Source organism: Rhinatrema bivittatum, chromosome 2, assembly GCF_901001135.1.
Source record: "Rhinatrema bivittatum chromosome 2, aRhiBiv1.1, whole genome shotgun sequence".
Classification (NCBI taxonomy): domain Eukaryota; kingdom Metazoa; phylum Chordata; class Amphibia; order Gymnophiona; family Rhinatrematidae; genus Rhinatrema; species Rhinatrema bivittatum.
The window spans coordinates 76799101-76819096 of record NC_042616.1 but is presented as its reverse complement, the minus strand read 5'-3'; the positions used below and the strand labels follow the sequence as shown (position 1 = coordinate 76819096).

Here is a 19996-nt window from a genome sequence, read left to right as displayed (position 1 = left end):
GAATGTGTTTCCTCTTTCTTTTTTTCTAGAGAATTTTTCTCATTTTTTTCTGCCTCAATGCACTTTGTTGCCATTTTCCAGTACCTCAGCATTTTTTGGTGTTATTTGATAAAAAATGGAAACTTTTGAGCTAGAATGTTAAAGAAAACACACAAGGCCAAGAAGCCTATTATCAGCAGCTTCATAGTGTATATTTGTGGGCACCAGATGTCCATCACCAATGCTCATGGGGTGTGCTAGAATTACCTGGCCCCAGCCATGATATAATGAAATACAACTATTTTGGCCTCATGTTTTTTAGATCACAGCAGTCACAGGCTTGGAAGATGTGGGATTTGGGAGAGCTCTGAAGGGTAAACAGCATGAATCTGGGTCTTCCTCCCAAAGTGAGACTTGCTCAGAACCCTGCATATGAAGCCATACTAGGGTTTCTCACTCTCTATTCCCCATGCTGTCAGATGTCAGGTCAGAGGTCAAGCATGAGGCTCATCCCCATGGCAGGCATCTTCAGAACTAAAGAAGCAAAAGTTGGCACATAGGGCTCTGCGGCTGAGGCCCCATCTTCAACACTGAGGAAAGATGGGGAAAATTGGTACAAGTCCATCTTCTCTCATGGCACAAAGTTCAGACCCCAGTCCTATGTGGGCATCTTTTGCATCAGCACTTAGCTCCCCCTCTCAGGCATTGTCATTACTCTCAGCAGGGAAACCTATGACAGAGAAGTTTATGGTACTGTCAGCTCTACACCAGTGCAGAGAGTTTTGGGGGAGGTCTGGATGTGGAAGATAGTCCACAATCAGTTTCAGCAGTTCGGAGCGCTTCAGAGCCAACTGTGGTGCCTTCTTTGGAGGTAAATACGTCAGCAGTATTGCAACAAATTGAAGAAGAATTCATATGGGTTTCTGAAGAGCATATTCCTCTTCCAACCCCTGCCCAAAGGGCACCTCAACTCATGAACCAGTTAACAAAGTTGGTAAAACATTTCTTTGCCTTATTTACATTGAAGGACAGATGTGAATGTTTGGAGGAGCCTCGAAGACAGTGGAAGTGTTCCAGTATAGCCCCACCATATTCAACAGCAGTGTGTTCCTCTCCACATGATTTCCCAGCTGTAGGTCTGAGTGCGCAACAAGTGAGGCAGGATTCACCTTTCCCAGGGGGTTCCCATCTTCTTTCAGAGGAAGAAGAAGTGTTTTTGCCCAGTTGGGCTCTGTCTCCACAGGATCTTCTCTGAAGCAAAAGAGATCTTAAACTTCTCATTGCTTTCATCATAAGGGTCATGGCTTAGGGTCTCCCTTTGGTCAGGAATAAAGGACGATGCCACAGGAATTATATCAGATCTTGTTCCTGACTTTCCACAACATAATTCTCCTTCTGAAGTCCTCTGCTACTCCAAGTTCCTGACAAAAGTGCTTAAAATCATTGCCCGGAATGAAGATGATCTGAAGATAGATATCTTTGGGCTCTTGTAGTTGCTGCAATCATAAGCTGACTCGGTGGTGATTCTAGTGTGCAAGTTACCTCAGGAAATTCAGACAGGGATATAGAAATCTCCCATCTCATGTCTGCCGGTGGCCTGTATCCTTGACCTGGACTAAAGCAACCCCTGGTTTAGGAGTGGTCCACCTTCCTCAAAACTCAGTAGTGGTAGAGTTGGCTCTCAAGCAGGTCAAGAGGTCACTGGAGTTTTCCAGTATATCCTCAGGAAAAGATCAAAAATTTCTAGATACTTTTGGCAAGAAATTATTCGAGTTCCATGTTAAGAGGCCACATTGAGGTCGACTAGTTGCATATGGTGCAATACCTACATGAGTGCATTAAGTTAAAGCTCTTGTTAGAATTGTCAGACTTGAAACAAGCAGATATTCTTAGGGCCGTGGAGTATGCAGAGTAGTGAGAAAAATATCTGATCTGCTTGCTTTATGAAGATTTTAATACTGCAGCCAGAACTTCAACCGTAGCCACTGAGACCTGAAGATTGGCTTGCTTATGGGCTAGCAGTCTACATGAAGATGTTCACATTCATCTCACTGATATCCCTTGTACTGGAAATAATCTGTTTAGGGATAAAATAAAGGAGGCCCTGGCTCATATTATAGGAGCATCAAGTCATGATACAGAGGAGGAAATCTGCCTCTTATCAAATGTCATTTCTTCTTTTTTAAGCATCTGTTTTTTCAGAGACAACCCTTTCACTCTTTCCAACATCATCTAGTTCCTCCCTCTCTGCAGCAGCAGCAGCTCCCTGCTAGGGGGCATCAGAGGGAAAGGAATCAGCTGAAGATGCCACAGCAGACACAGCCCAGAAAACACACTAGGGCCAAGTTTTTGACGGAGATGAAACTGATCTCCCTACCTCTACCGATTGGGGAGGAGGGTCCAATCTTTTTTTCCAAAGTGGTACAAGATAACCAAGAACTGGTGAGCCCTGAAGATTTTGAAGTGTAGCTACTGCTTATGTTTTTATCATATCCCTTAGACTCATCATTCTTCAATCTTTAATTCACAATTTTATCATCTGTCCAGCTACAGCAGAAAGTGGAATCCCTCCTTCTCCAAAAGGTAATCAAGTGATATATTTCCAGGAGCATGGTCCAGGATTCTACTCTAGGTATTTTCTCATCCTCAAGAAAACATTTGGATTTATGAAGGCTAAACAAGTTGATGGTCCAAGAGAAATTCAAGATGAATATCCTCCTCACAATTTTTCCTTTTATTCAGTCAAGGGATTTGATGTGCACCCTGGATGTCGACAATGCTTATGTGCACATCTCCTTTCACACAACTCACACAAGTTTCTCAGAATTGTTGTGAAATATGTGCATTATCAAATCAAAGTTTTTCCCTTTGGCCTGTCAGTAGCTCCAAGAGTGTTGACAAAGTACCAGTAGTGGTAGCATCATAGCTTCAGTGCCTGGGTGTTTGTGTTTTCCCTTACCTGGATGATTAGCTAGTGATGGATCTGACCCCAGCGAGATTTTAGAGTCCCTTGAAAAGTCCATCTGATGCCTGCAGTCCCTCGGGTTTCTAATAAAATTTGGGATCCAGTTCAAAGGAACATTAATAGACTTTATTCAGGAGTGAGCATTCCTCCTGAGCTAAGGGGCCCTTCAGAGGGATCAGACTCCAGCAAGAGCAGTTCTGGTTCTCATTGATCACATGGCAGCTGTGGTGCATGTAGATCCCACAACGTGGTTAAATATGAGTGACCTTCAGTGGGGTCTTCCAAGTTAGCAGGATCAATTAACTGAACCATTGTCCAATCCAATATCGGTAACTCCCGGCATGAAAATATTCCTGTGGTGGTAGTTGCACCTGATAGTTCTGAGTGTCGGTTCTTTCTCTGCAGATTCTGCTTCATCAGGTGATTCTATCCACTGATATCTGCACCAGGAGGTGTGTGCGTGTGTGTGTGTGTGTGTGTGGGGGGGGGGGGGGTGTCTCATACCAGTGTGTAACAGATATAAGGAGTGTGGTCTTTGTTGGAGAGGCATCTTCAGATCAACTTATTGGAACTACATGCCATTCACCATACCCTGCAAGATTTCTCTCACCTACTGTCAGGAAAGAGAATCTTAATCCAGACAAACATTTAGGTGGCCATGTTCTGCATAAACAAACAAGGGGGCAAAGGCTCATTCACTGTCTGTCAAGAGGCTATTTGAATATGGTTGTGGAATCTCCCTTATGGGACCCACCTGCAGGTGATCTATTTTTCAGGAATTCAGAATGCACAAGCATACTGTCTCAGCAGAGTTCTACTAACACATGAATGGCCCTTGGATAAAGCAGTAGCGGATAATTTATTCAGTCTCCGGAAACAGCCAGTAATAAATCTGTAAGTTGACAGAAAACTCAAAAGGTTCTGCTGCATGCTCCAAGCAGGTGCGAAGGATGCTTTATTGTTTAGCTGTGATGTTGATCTACTATATGCATATCCTCGGATTCCATTAACTGCAAGGATTATTCAGAAGGTCCTCTGAACTGGGCATAGATGATCCTCATTGCCCTGGCTTGGCCATAGAAAATGTGGTTTCCAGCCCAGTCTTCAATTCTACTGGGAGCTTCTTCAACTCTAATCAAGCAGGAGCAGGGAAGGCTTTACCACCCAAATCTATCCTCCCTGACTCTCACAGCATAGATGTTGAGTGCCCAGTAATTTCTTCTCTACTCTTTCAACTAGAAAGTCTTACAGCTTTAAGCAGTTTGCGCCCTGGTATCAGTCCAGTTTGATAGACCCTTTTTCCTGTAACCCGAGAGATTTGATCCAGTACTTGTTCTGTCTGTCTTCTTCAGGTCTTAGACCTTAGGTGAACTTTCAATGAAGAGGTACTATCACAGCATATCACCAGCAGGTGGAAGGAATGCCTATATCCATTCTTTAGTCTCAAAGTTTATGAAAGGTCTCTGGTATTCCAAACTTCCAGTTAGTACATTTTCTTGCCTTGGGACCTTAATATAGTGCTGGCACAACTCACTAAACCTTCTTTGAACCTCTAGAGTCCAGTAATTTGAAGTTTTTTACTTGGAAATTCATGTTCCTCATAGAGATTGCTTCTGTTCAAAGAGTCAGTAAATTGCAAAGGCTGGTCTTCTATTCACCATTCCTTCAGTTTTTCCACAACAGGCCGGTTCTGCGTACTCATCCAGAGTGTCTTCCAAGGGTGGTATCATCTTATCACATTAACCAAGTCAATATGTTCCCACCCTTCTTTCTGAGACCTCATATGCATAAGGGGGAAAAGGTTCTTCACTCTTTGGCTTGTAAGAGAGCCTTAGTATGTTATTTGAGGACTCAGCCTTATTATCAAGCTTCTCAAATGCTTGTGTCAGCTGACCCTAATATACTGTGAGTGGCAGCAGTGGCGTAGCCAGAATTGATTTTTTGGGTGGGCACAAGGTTAACATGGGTGGGCTGTAGGCATGCAGGTCTACTAGTTGTTTTTTTACTGATAAATAATGCCAAATTATGCAGCATAGCATTCACATCTACGCCTAAGTATGAGGTTTACTTAATGATACAAACATAATTCACGGTGATTTGTGGTACTTTAGCCTTCTTATTATTACGATTTTATACACGGCTCCTACCTGTCCATAAATTTTGAGAGAGCGGTTGTGTTGCTTATATTTAAATTGCTAACATCTCAAAATATAGATATATATTTTTACCTTTGTTGTCTGATCTTTGTATTTTTCTAATCAGTTGGTCCTGGTCTCTTTTTCCCATTTTTTCCCTTATAGCTCATTTCCTAATTCCTTTTCAGTGTCTTTCTTCTATTACTGTCTTCTTCCCTTACACACACACACACACACACACATACACGCTTTCTCTCACAGACTCCCTCTCACACACTCAAGCTGTCACTCTCATATGCTCTCCCCCCCCCAAGCTCACATTCAAGTTCTTACTTTCTCACCCCTCCCCAGGCTTATATTCTTATGCACACACAGACGCACATCCAGGCACCCATTCTCTCCCACACACATAAACCCAGACTCCCATTCTCACCCACAAACCCATGCTCCCAGTCTCACCCACACATATTCAAGCTCCCATTCTCATCCATACATATACACATTTAAGGTACTATTCTCACCCACACATACACACATTCAAGCACCCATTCTTATCCACATATTCAAGCTTCCATTCTCACCCACCCACACAAACCCAGGCTCTCATTCTCACCCATATATACACACATTCAAGCTCCCATTCTCACCCACCCACAAACCCAGGCTCCCATTCTCAACCACACATACACACATTTGAGCTCCCATTCACCCACATATTCAAGCTTCCATTCTCACCCACATACACACCCAGGCTCCAGTTTTCACCCACACACACTCCCATTCTCATCCACACATACACATTCAAGCACGTGCACAGCTTCCGCTTTCTCCCCCAGAGCAGGAAGATCAGCTGCCTCTCCTGCTGCCACCGGCCTCCTGCTATCTTTGGGCGTCGGGCCGTACTGCCCGCCGAACTTCCTGTCGGGGGGGGGGGAGCGGAAGCGCAGCGCACAATGTCCGCTTCCTCCCTCCCCCCCCCCCCAAGCAGGAAGATCGGCGGGCAGTACGGCCCAACGCCCGAAGATAGCAGGAGGCCGGTGGCAGCAGGAGAGGCAGCTGATCTTCCTGCTTTGGGGGAGAAAGCGGAAGCTGTGCGCGGCGCTTCCGCTCCCCCAAACAGGAAGTTCGGCGGGCCGTTTGGTCCGAAGATAGCAGGAGAACGGGTGGCAGCAGGAGAGGCAGCTGATCTTCCTGCATTGGGGGGAGGAAGCGGAAGCTGCGCGCGGCGCTTCCGCTCCCCCCCCCGAACAGGAAGACCGGTTGGCCATGCGGCCGCAGCAGCGCTTCCCCATGTGTGCCGTGATGGCGCGCGAGGCGTGGGTTCTCTTGTTCGCTGTCGCGGGGATGGGATCCCGCGACAGCCTTGCAGTTCCGGTGCCAGTTGGGCGGGCCTGGGTCTAAGTTGGGTGGGCACCTGCCCACCCGTGGCTACGCCACTGAGTGGCAGTATCTGAGCAGACTCTGTCCAGTTGGCTAGCAGACAGCATTCTTCACTTTTATATGCTGGAAGGCCTACAGATTGCAGACTCCGTTAAGGCTCATCAAGTGAGATCCACAGCAGCTTCAATGGCGCACCTCAGGGCTCCTTCCATTGAAGACGTTTCCAACGCTTGTGACTTGGTCATCTTTACAAACCTTCACATCCCACCTTAGTCTGGACAACTTTTCAAGAAATGCCAGTAACTTTGGGGAAGCAGTTTTGTGTAGCAGTATTTATTCAATAGTCCTCATTTCACTGGAGAGACCAGGCTGCTTTTTTCAGAATATCTCCACTTTGCAGCTCTCAGCTTAGGACTCTTCATGTGTCATGGCTAATTCAGCTCTGCTTGTCGATTGAGAAAGCAAGTTTGCTTACCCATAAACAGGGTTCTCCATAGACAGCAGGATGAAATAGCCATGTTTATTACCTGTATGCCTCACTGCTAAAGATTAAACTCTGTAAAAGACTTAGGGGCTCACGAGGCAGTGGGTATGTAGGAACAACTGTGCATGCTCAGTAAACGTTTTACTGAGCTATGAGAGATGGGTCTGTTCGGTGCCATCAGATATCATTACCCATGTGTCATGGCTAATTCATCTTGCTGTCTATGGAGAATCCTATTTACAGGCAAATAAACCTGCTTAATTTCAGATGCTGTGCATTTTGATGAACACATCAACCAGTCAGATGCGTGTTTAAGATTCCATTGGATCTTATATGCCACATCACAGGTTACAAATGGCAAAATTCTTTTTATTGGAATATTAAGATAGTCTCTTCTCCAGAGGTAATTTGTGTTATTTCATGCTTTGTTTAGGTTTATAGTTCTCAAAAAAATAACAAAATCATACATAAGAATGAAGATCTCATTGAACTTAGGACTTTATATGCAATGTATTCTTAACATTAAAGATGTATGGTTGTTATTTTTACTAATGTAACATGTTTTGACCTGACTTTAAGATATTGATAGCATATACTGTAAAAGAGACATAGAAATGATGAACTTTTTATAAATGTCAACAGGAACTTGTAAACCTTCTTCTGACTGGCAGAGCTGTGTCCAATGTGTTCAATGATACAGTAGAGCTCAATTCTGAAAATGGAAATATCACACTTTTAAAAGGGATTACTGTTCGCAGTGATATTGGGTTTTTATCTCGCTTTGAGCATTATAATATATGTCAGGTATGTATCATGAATTTTCTTTTACTGTATGTACTTATCTGCCAAGTAATTCTAAGTGACCAAAATGACCAGTATTTAGAATAAGGATACATTAATTACAGGGTGTATTACCATTAAAAAAAACTGTTTCTTCTCACCATATCTTTAGAAAAAAGGTAGCAGCAGCTTAGTTATCATCTACCACCTAAAAACAGGCTGTATTAGTTAGAGCATCCCTTATTATAAAGCAGATGGTACTTTGCAATAAGGAGAGTTAGGGGCGGATTTTCAGAGCCCTGCTCGCCTAAATCCGCCCAAAACCGGGCGGATTTAGGCGAGCAGGGCCCTGCGCGCCGGTGAGCCTATTTTACATAGGCCTACCGGCGCGCGCAGAGCCCCGGGACTCGCGTAAGTCCCGGGGTTCTCCGAGGGGGGCGTGTCGGGGGCGTGTCGGGGGGCGGGCCCGGTCGTCGCGGCGTTTCGGGGGCGTGTCGGCAGCGTTTTGGGGGCGGGTACGGGGGTGTGGCTACGGCCCAGGGCGGTCCGGGGGCGTGGCCGCGCCCTCCGTACCCGCCCCCAGGTCGCGGCCCGGTGCGCAGGAGGCCCGCTCGCGCGCGGGGATTTACTTCTCCCTCCGGGAGGCGTAAATCCCCGGAGAAAGGTAAGGGGGGGGGTGTAGACAGGGCCGGGCGGGTGGGTTAGGTAGAGGAAGGGAGGGGAAGGTGAGGGGAGGGCGTTAGAGGATTCCCTCCAAGGCCGCTCCGATTTCGGAGCGGCCTTGGAGGGAACGGGGGTAGGCTGCGCGGCTCGGCGCGCGCCGGCTATACAAAATCGATAGCCTTGCGCGCGCCGATCCAGGTTTTTAGCAGATACGCGCGGCTCCGCGCGTATCTACTAAAATCCAGCGTACTTTTGTTTGCGCCTGGAGCGCAAACAAAAGTAGGCCTATTCGCGGAGTCTGAAAATCCGCCCCTTAGTGTGGATATGTAACCAGCAAAGACAAAGGAAAACCACTGGAATATTTAAGTTGGATATCCATCCCTGAGAACAATAACGCCATACATAATCGTTCAGTATTGAGGCAGTAAAAAAGAGAGCTATGAAAATGTCTAAAAATCTGCACCATAAATCTTATGAGAAGAACATTAAAGACTCAAAAATGCAAATATATATCCTAGTAAGAGACAGATTTGGAATATGGCAAAAATTTGCAAATCCCATAAATGTACAAGTAATGCACAAGAGAGAGGTAATTTTCAGTGTAACATAAAGTGGCAGATAAATAATAAATAGTGGCAGATAAAGACCAAAATGGCCCATTCAGTCTGCCCTTAGTATATTTTCATTAGATGAGCATACAAATTCCTACATGAACACATTCCTGTGAGATTGTAAATGCAACTCATCCCATGCCTTCTAGGAAGCACAACAAAGTCATATTGCAGCTGTTTTGGATTCAATCTTCTGCTCTGTGCAGGTTACCCCAGTGCTTAATTATCATTCTCTTGCCACTGAGGATCTTCTGTGTTTATCCCCTGAATTTTTGAAGTCCATTATTTGTATTTGTCTCCATTACCTTCTCTGGGAGGGTATTCTAGGCATCCACCACCCTCTCTATGAAAAAAATATTTACCGACAACGTGAAGTTAGATTGAGTCAGAATTAATATAAAGGAGCATTTCTTTACAGAAAGGGTGGTGGATACAGGAGACACTTCCCTTTAGATAAATATGATAAAGCAACTGAGTCAAGCACAGATAATCTTTTGAGGTGGGGAAGTACAGATAATGCTAGAGATTTATTAGCATTTGCAGTGCCACAGTACTACAGTATGATGGACGTATCAAATGGGCTTCTTTTTATGTCACCACATTTTTACGCTTCTGTGTGATCAACATATTTTTGCTATTTTTTAATCATAGTATCATTTGATTTAAAAATAATTAAAATTTTATCATTCACCTTTCCAAGGGTTGGAAATAACCCTTTGAAAGCAGATTACAGTATAACAAAACAAGAAATATATCACAATAAAATATAACAATCTAAGGGAAGTTCTTTAACAGTAGAACATTTCTTCTGGTATAAAATTAAATTGCTGAGTAAGTTCCCAAAACTCGTATTTGTAGTCATCATAGCAGATGCTTGTGTATGTAAACAGCCATTCCATTGATTTCTAGGGAATTTGTTATATCTGCCGAAATCTGTAGCCTGTCTTGCTATTTTTAAACAAACAACATTGTAAAGGCAGAATGTGTTGAAGTTTATGTAGTTTGCTGAATCTTTTTGTAAATGATTGCAGCAACTATATTGGCTACCAGTTTTTCACTATATCAAGTTTAAAGTGCTATTCAAGTTTTCCATGATATTAATGGAGATGGTCCCACCTACTTATATGATATTTTATTCCTATATAATCCCCAAGTCTTCACTCTGAGACCAAGCAGATATTAGTGATATAGTCAGTAAAGGCAGTACATCTTCAGGCAACAAGAAGCCAGGCCGTTTCAGTGATCAGGCCTATTTTGTGGAATGCCTTGCCTGAGGATTTGCAGTTGATGTCTAATTATGTTAACTTTTATGAAGAAGCTAAAGACTTCGTTATATTTGGATGCTTTCCTCTAGAGCAGTGGTGGGCAAACTATAACCCGAAGGCCAAATCCGACCCTTAAAGGTTTTTAATCCAGCCCACCTCTCACTTGGACACTCTTAATTATGTGTGGCCCACTGATGCTTCGACCTGCTTGCCCAATGTCATTATCAAAGGCCAAGTTATAGCCCTTGATGACGCTCAATGCTTGAGCAGGGAAGTCAGAACATCGATGCATTTTAATGCCAGTGAGGAGAGACTCCATTTGTCGGCGCTGGTGGGATTTCCACCCCACACCAGCAAGGAGAAACCCCCGTTTGTCGGCACTGACGGGTTTCCCACCCCCTGCTAGCGAGGAGAAACTTAAAGGCACAGCAGTGGTGCCTGCTGGAGCTCAGGCCAGTGGGTCTGAAAGAGAAGAAAAAAGACACGACAGCGGTGCATGCTAGAGTCCAGGCTGGCAGGGCTAAAGGAAGAGAAGAAAGATGCACCAGCGGCCCCTGCCAGAGGAGAAAAAGAGAGATCGTGGTGGGCCGCCACTTCAACCCAGACTAGCGGGGCTGAAGAATGAGCAGAGGTACAATTGTGTGTTTGGCAGCGTGCTTGTGTGTGTGCCTATGAAAGAGAGAGCTTGGGAGACTGCTCCTTGACCCTGCCTCTGGCCACGTAAACCCAGCGCTGGGACTGGGCCGCTACCACAGTCTGCCGCATTGCCTGCGACTCCTTCCTGTTCCTGCCACTGTTGTCCTTTCTAGAGTCTAGCAACTCCATCCTTCTTCCAAGAGTTGCCCTGTGGGCTGTGGGAGGGAGGGACTGACCGAAAGGGAAGGGTAATGAAGCAAGAGAAAAGGGCAAGTGGAAGCGAGGGGATAAGGGCCAGAGGGAAGGTAAGAATATTGAGTGGGAGGGTGAGTCACAGACGAAAGGGAAGAGGGTGAAGGGGGTTGAGTGACTGAGAGGGAAGGAGGGTGAATGGCTGAAGGTGAGTAAGAAGGAAGGGAAAAGGGAGACAGGAAATAGAAGAGGGAGATGAGAAGAGAGGGTAGAAGGATGCATGAGTGTGTGTGTGTATGAATGAACGTGTGCATATATGAGAGAGAAAGGAGGAAGTATGTGTTATGACTTTATGAGGAATAGTGATATTTCTGTTTTTGATTTATTGCACTACTTTTAGTAGTCTGGCTTTCAGTGGTTTCCAGTCCACTTTTTTGTCTGCACTGTACTATTTATACTTTATGGCCTGCATTTGTAACTGAGGATAGGTGGTCTGCTAGCTGGGAAAATGTCTTGTTACCTGTTGGTTTGAGGGTTTTGCTGATTTTGGTAGAGGCTGGGGATCCATGATTGAAGGGGCTCCGTGGGTACTAAAACTGATGGCGCTTAAGCCTGCCGGATTCTGAAATGTCCTGCAGCAAGTGGTGGAAACTTAATTGCTGTGTTAAGGGTCCGTCGGGCCTCACCCTACCATGCTTCACCCCGCTCTCTGACTCTCGTTGTGTTCAATAATTGTAATGTGGCCCAGCACACAAACGTTTGCTGACCCTTGCTCTAGAGAGGGATAATTGTTAATGGAAGCAAATATTAGTTTGTCTTAATTGTTCTATGTCTATAGCAATTGTATGTTTTTTGTAATCTGCATAGCACAGCTGGTCTGATTTAATGCGGAATATACATTTTTTTTTTTTTTGTAATTTACAATTTTATTAAAGTTTCATATTAACAGCTTAAGAATCACAAAGCAGAAGATGCATATATAATCCAAATATACAAGAACTGTAACCCAACATAACAATGAACATCCGGAATATACATTTTTAAAATAAATAATCAGATTTGCAGGTATGTGTATTCTATATAATTATAATTCTCACTAACTTTTAAAATAACATTGCAAGTAAAAAGTGTGGATATAACAAAAATCAGTTTCAATAAGGTAAGTTTTTAAACTGGATTTTATTACAGCCAGAGAGAAAGCATGATGCACCAATTTAGGAAGCCCATATGAGGCATATGGAATAGCAAGGTGAAAAGCTAGGAGTCAGGAGTTGGTTGTGGAAAAAGGCACAGATAAGAGCAACTTGCCTGATGTGAGCAGAGTTCACAAGGAAGAGAGTAAGGACAAAAAAAGAGAAGTAAGGAGATATGCCAGCTCACCCCAGGACGACCAAACAGGCTGATCCAGTCCTAGTTTTATCTCTGTGCATGCTAGGATTTGTAGTTCTGATTGTCCCATTGAGTTCCCTAGGACAATCAGGACTACAAGTGCCTGCATGCAATGGGCCAAAACCAGGACTGGATAAGCCTGTTTGGTCAACCTGGGATGATCTGGCAACCCTAGAGGATATATTCTCCAAAAATACTGACCTGATGTTTCTGGTTTTCAAACTTGTCCAAGATTTTTACATTTTCTTCTTCCATACCAAATTTGGTGGCATTCCATCCCATCTTTGGTCAGTTATTGTGCCCCCAGATGAAAGAATGAATAGAGAGAAAACATAGATCACTTTTACATAATTCTGTTCAACATTCCATATGTTGGAAAGTATAAAAAGAAACAGGAATTTGTGAGATTACAGACATATTTGGAACAGAAGAACATAAATGTGTGTTACAAAAAATAAATCCTCATTCCTTCAAGGATAATAAAGATTACCTTTAATATAAAATGATTAGAAGATTTATAAAGAAAACAATGAGCAACTGTAGACCTCAGGACAGCCTTTAATTGTTTCATGAAAATGCCTTCTCCTGCTGCCTGATATTATACAGTGCTGATAGGGATATGATGGGGATAAACAGAATAGCAGTGACTAATAAGCATCTCAACTTGTTCAAATGATATGGATGGGTGATATAGTTACCATAGCGTATAATTTGGTACCTTATGGAAATGTAGAATATGAGGGCAGATAAGGACTGTAAGGCTCATTATCTTTTACCTAATTCGATTACTGATACAGTGCCATATTAGCAGCCAGTGGATACCTGGATTTCCCCTCACTTCTTTGCAACTAAGTATTCTTTATGTGTACACATAGTTTCTTGAATTCAGTTACTGGTTTTCTCTCTATTACCTCAATTGGGTGGCCATTCCATGCACCTACCACCCTTTCTGTGATGAAATATTTTCTGATGTTGTTCCTGCTTCACTCTCCATTGCCTTAGGTACAAATTTAGGGGCTTACGGTATTTACTAAAGGTTTTCTCCCATTGTGTGTATACAGGAAAAATGTTTCATAAATAGGGCCCTTAGATTGTAAGTCCTCTGGGGAAAGGGAACATACTTACTGTACTTGAATGTAACTCGCTTTGAGCTACTTATGAAAAGGCATGAGCTAAATCTAAAATGTATGACTAAATTTAAAAATCATCTAAAAACTTGGTTATTTAAACAAGCTTATCCAGAATAGATTCAAACGAGCATATCCAGAATAGACTCCCCCCTCCGACAACCCATAAGCTCCTCACAATGTGATTATTCATGCCCATGTTAAGGTTTTTTTTATTTTTATCGTTTTTCTCTTTTGTTTTTAAACTTTATTTTCCATACTGCTCTCCGGTTATCCCCCTCCCAGTTTCTTCTCCCTGTTAATATGTATTTTCCAAGCTTAATGTTCAAATGTAAATCGGTATGACGTCCCCCACTAATACCGGTATATAAAAATCTTTAAATAAATAAATAAAATAAAATAATTAAGTCTGACCAAATGGTACTGCAGTAAGGGGGTAGCTGGGTTGATACCAGCAGGCTGAAACTTACCAGAAACCAATTGGGTTGGTGGTAGCTGGGTACTGTCCAGCAAGGCCCTGAGCATCTAAGAGGCAAGATATTTGAGCAACTGCCTTGCTAATTTTTAGTAAGTGTTTACATTATTTCAAAGCTTGGTAGTGAGATTTAAAGGGGGGGGGGGGGGCTGTTGGATTAAGTATGGGATCTTAAAGTACATCTACCCAAGGTGAGAGAGCCAACAAGGAAGAAAACAAAACTGACAACAAATGATATTCTATAAGTGGTCAAGCTTATAGGGTCATTTATCAAATCGCGTTAGGACCCTAACGCCTGCGATAATGCCATAACAACCACGATAAATAACGCATCGTGAGATGTGTATGCAAATTTTAGAATTTTTCCCAAATGGGAGGAGTTTGGTTGGAGTTAGGGCAGAGTAAATTAAAATGAGGGGTGCTTAGCATTTCCTGCGATAGCGTAACACACATTATCGTGGGTTTTAACACCAGAATTAACTTTTATCCTGGCATTATGATGAACGATATTCCCAAAATGGGATTTGCGCTAAAAATCGTAAATCCTGTTGAGAGAGAGAGACTCTGGTGAGACAAACATATTAGTCAACTTTTAATACCACTATAGGAGGGTCAACTAGTAACTCTGGGTGAGGTTTTGGTGGTGGCCTAGGTTTTGGGGGAAGTTTTACATGCACGGTCAGAGGTACGAACAGCACAATACACATCAGTGAAGATTTGATGTGATTTGGAGTGAGGAAAGGTACACAAAGATGAGATTTGTACAGTGTACTCTCAGCCTAGTTTGATGCACTCTCTACCTAGCCGCTATCTAGCTAGGTCGAAAGTACAATGTACAAATCTCATCTTTGTATCTTTGGTATATATTTTCAGGGTAATTTTCAAAGAAAATTGAAAATGTAACATACTGGCATAGCAATTTTCCAAAGTTCATTTACCTGCATTAAATACACTTAACACAGGTAAATCCTATTGATAATTCAACAGCATATATTGCAGCAATTTTCACAATGCAGGTAAATGGGCTTTTGGAAATTGCTATAAATATTACATTTATATTTTCCTTTTATTTGGGAGCTATTGCTTGCACTTTCAGCTTTTTGTAATGTGAACATTGTCTAATAATTTATTATGTAGGATTTAACCGTAACCCACCCCAAACTTTGGAGGGCTTGGGCTACAAATTCATAAAAAAATAAATAATTAACAAGGTAATGTTGTGATCACAGTAAGAGACCAGCGCTTTATCTAATACAGGATGCCATGATGCTGTTGACTTTTTTAACTGCATTTCAAAGTTCTATATTCACATATGATACAGACCTTCAGATACTTGAAAGGTTTTAAGGATGCACAATCAACAAACCTTCTCCGTTGGAAAGAAATTAGTAGAACTAGGTGTCACGAAATGAAACTCCAGGGAGGAAGAGCCAACATCAGGAAATATTTCTTCATGGAGGGAGTGGTGGATGCCTGGAATGCCCTACTGGAAGAGGTGGTGAAGACAAAAACAGTGAAGATTTCAAAGGGGCGTGGGATAAACACTGTGGATCCTTAGGGACTAAAGGATGGAAATGAAGAGGAAAGTGCATGGGGGTAACTTGCTATGTGGCGGTTGCTACCCTTAACCAATAAGCCTTCATACTGTTGATGCAACTCCAATATTGCTTTCTGCTCCAATATTACTCTTTGCTTTAACAGCAGGGAGGAAAAAAAAAAAGGGGGGGGGGAAATCGGACTCAGACAGCAACTAATGAGGACACTAAATTTTAAGGTGAGGGAAAACAAGTATCAGTGTGGGTAACTTGCTGAAGCGGCTTTTACTACCCTTAACCAATAAGCCTGATACTTTTGATGCTACCACAAGCTTGCAGGGCAAACTGGATGGACCGTTTGGTCTTTTTCTGCCGTCATTTCTATGTTTCTATTAAACACTTGCAATTAGTGACATGCAATCAGTGAATCAAACTGTGGGTCATGGATCATAGAGGGCATAGCACAGCAGCAAGACCATTCATTGAGTAAGACCCGAGAGTTCCGCTAAATCACAGGGCTGTTTTACTGGTAATTTTTTTGTAGCTAATGAGGGCAACTTTGTGGGGAAACACTTAAACTCTATAAGGACATTTTCTCTGTCAACAAGCAAGACTGAATCAGCCATAATGTGTGGGTGATGTCATCTAACATACATAGTAACATAATATTGGTTGCGAAAAAGACCAAATTGTGCATCCACTCTGTCCAGCAAGCTTCCCATGGCAGCAACTGCCAGTCACTCCATTTAAGTTACCCCCACATATCCGCCAAGGGCAGTAACTGCCTCTCCGTGCAGGTTACCTTCATGTGTCTGTTAAGGGTAGTAACTGCCACTTCGTGCAGGTTACCCCCATGCCTTATGTTAAGAATCGTATACTTATAAGTAAGACCAAGCTGCTGTCAAACCCATAACCAAATTACTGCAACATTTTTACATGGTGAGCAGCCTTCCTGATAATTCAGACAATGCTACTTTAATGTTCTTTGCTTTTGGTCTTGGCCATAGAAGCAGTCCTGTGATTTATCCCTAATAACAGTGTATCAGTACTCCAGATTGTAAAAGTCGGGGCCCAGCATGGGTATTGGTCCGAGCTCTAAGAGCTCAGTAAAAGACTTACTAAGCTCACACTGGAGTTTTCATGTATGCACACTGACTCATGAGCCCCTCATCTCGGCACCATTGCAGTGTATCACCAGGAGGTCTAAGGGACTCTAATCTTTCTTCATAAGAAAATAAGTGCCATGCTGAGTCAGATCGAGTCCATCGAGCCCAGCATCAAGGGGGAAGGGGGGGAAGGCTGATTGTGATTGTTGAATTATCAAAATCTCAGGGGGAGACCGTATGGGCCTGATACAAATGGGCCAAGGCCCTGAGTCTTTTAAGACCCTAGCAATGCCTCTGGTGGATGTTCTAGAGGTCTACAAGATCACGAATGGAAAAGAACAAACCACAAGGAAACAGTTCAAAAATACTAGAACTAGGTGGCATCCAGTTAAACTGTGTAGTAACACTTTCAAGATGAACACAAGAAAATATTTCTGTAAGCGGATCATTAAATTGTGGAATCTGCTGCTATGAGATGTGGTCAAAGCAAGCAGCATAGCAAGGTTCAAGAAGGGTCTGATTGGTTCTAGAAGGCAAAAGACTTAGGTATTGGAGATTGAGTGGGAGTTGGGTTGCTGCACATTTACACTACAGGGAAATGCTTAGATGAGCTCTGGTTTGGGTATGTTGGGTGTTACTAATAACTCTAGGGCCACTGTTGAAGGCAGGGTAGTGAGCCAGATAGATCATTGGTCTGACCCAGCTTGGCTACTTTTATAAAAGTTTAAACATAAAGGCATGGTCCATTATACAACACAAAACTGCTATATTCCAATACACCAGTTACACACTAGCCAAGGGGCCTTGCTCCAAGTTCCCCCTTTCAAAGAGTTATGAAGTACCCGGGTAAGAAGAGCCTTTTCTGTTATGGCGCCTAGGCTTTGGAATTGGTTCCCTCTTGAGATTCAACAGGATTTGAATTACCTGATGTTTCTCAGGAACATAAAAACCAAGCTATTCTCCGAGGTTGAGAAGGGATAATTTGAAGTACCTGGGATTTCTAATCAGGCTTTTTTTAGGTTTTGTTTAAGGTATATTGACTAATTGATGATTAGTGTTTGGTGGGGAGGTGGTGGGGATACTGTGGTATAAATCGGTTTTGTTTTGGTTTTTCTATTTATGTTTTATTGTATGACTTATTTTATTATATGTTGTTATCAGCAGAAGTGTGAGAACAATAATTGAAATGAAGAATGTCAAGCCATAACAAGGGTGCTGTTCATGTAATACATTTCAAATTGTAATATATACCCATCAGGTATCCAATTGAATGAACATATCACAAGCAGTGATTCAAAATTATAAATTCACCACTGTGCTCAATAAAGCCTGGATTTTAAACACCCTGCGCGCATGAAATCTGGGCTTTATGGGCGTGGCTGGGCCTTGCGCGTGCCGAGCCAATTTTCAAAGGGGCCCGGTCATGTGCGTAAAGCCCGGTATGTGCACAAGTGCCGGGCTTCTTCGAAGGGGCGTGGCGGGCCGGGACAATGCCAATGTTCGCTGTCCCAAAGACTTGGCTGCCGATGCACGCAACTTACTTAAGCTCCCAAGCTGAAGTAAGTTGTGAAACGGGGGGGGGGGGGAGGTAGGGTTTAGGGGGTGGGGAGGAGAAGGGAAGGAGAAGGGAGATTAGGTAGGGGGATAGGGAACTGGGGAAGGCCGGAATGTGTCGCCACACGAAAATTGCAGAATTCCCCCTCCCTTGCGCACGCAGCCCGCACTTACGCACATGCGGCCCATGGATTTTTCATCTGTGTGCGTGCCAGTATGTGCATGGTAGAAAATCAGCATGTCCATGTGTGTGCATTGGGAAGCACGCACACCGCGCGCAAAGTGGAAAATCTACCCCAAAATGTCCATATTTCCAACATTGTGCCTGCCAGCATGGCCATGTTTCGCCTGCTGGCTTCTTTGGGAGGATCTCAGCTAGAGAGACTGGTATAGCTTTCGAGCTTCACAGTTACATATATTATATATCACTTTGAGCAGTCTTTTGAGATCGCACACATGGTCTAGATTAATTTTAAAATAAATAATGAGATATAATAGGATGTGTTTTGGCTATGAACAGCCATCATTAGCTTTACTTCATAATAACCTTTTAAAGATAGGGCCCTTAGGACTTAAACTTCTAGCAGACTACATTAATGAGCCAAAGTTTTTCAAGTGCAGTATACTGATAACTATGCCATCAATTTTAAGTTATGCTATGAATTTCTTGGCTGCTGATACTGCACCTGTTAATGTGCTTTATGGATTACAGTTCCTATTACCTTTTGCACTTCGGAAACTTGTCTGTAGTGCAGGCGCCTTGCTTACTCAGATATGTTGGATTGTTACCAAATTGCTCTGGGCAAAAGGACATCTGAGTTCTTTATACTAGGAACCTGAAAAATAGTATGCATGTACCACATAATGTATAACACAGGATGAGCTGTTTACAGGAAGCTGTCCTTTTCTGTGATAATATGGGCATACTGCCATAGTCCAGAGTAGATATGTACATCTTTCTCTCTGTATAAATAGATATAGTAAATCCATGCATTACCATATGGGTCTAATCAATTGTTAGCACCTCGGGTGTATTAACAGATTATTAACACATGTTCTTGTATTCTGAGGTGCTAGACTCATAACACCTAATAAAATGGTTATATTGGACACAAGGTATATGAGAAGAGCAGCAGCTTAGATGGTGTACTCTCAGCTCTTGCACAGAGTAGTTGGTTTAAGACACACTCCATCTGTGTACTGTCATCCCACTGACAAATGCTGTATGTAAAAACTGGGAGGGTAATTTTCAAAACCATTTCTGTGGGTAAAGCAGTGTGCCATGTACAGAAGAGTGCTTTTGAAAGATTGCCCTCCCTATGTGCTTAATACCACTACATGTATAATTTTATTCTCATGGAGCAGAGCCATTCCCAGGGCCGGGCTGGGGAGTGACTTGCCCTTATGCATATACTATTGGAAATCCAAAAGTTTGCTTGTAATTATTCTAGGAAAAAGTGTGTGCACAGATTAGCAGGTGTAAATGGGCACGGGTCGTTTCTCTGGGCTAATTTCCAAAGGGAATGTCCATGCGCAATTTCCCTTTGAAAATGTGTGCAAGTCTGTGGCTAAACAATAACGCCAGACTGTGCACCAGTGTGGGCTGTTATAAAATGATCCCCATTCTCAGCTAATATATTTCAAAAGATTAAACATGATAGCCCATGACAGAGGATAATTTAGAGCTCAATTCCATTCCAGTGTATCTCTCATTAGCTCC

General features: G+C 43.0%; 1 protein-coding gene across 4 annotated transcripts in view; it reads left to right on the top strand.

Annotated features, from left to right (window-relative positions):
- Positions 1-19996, top strand: part of MINDY4 (MINDY lysine 48 deubiquitinase 4) — a 459492-nt gene that overhangs the window by 397009 nt on the left and 42487 nt on the right. For all 4 annotated transcript variants that reach the window (XM_029588354.1, XM_029588353.1, XM_029588352.1 and 1 more), the window contains one exon: positions 7586-7747. In XM_029588354.1, coding sequence (XP_029444214.1) covers positions 7586-7747 — 162 coding nt within the window. The remainder of the gene's footprint in view (positions 1-7585; positions 7748-19996) is intronic.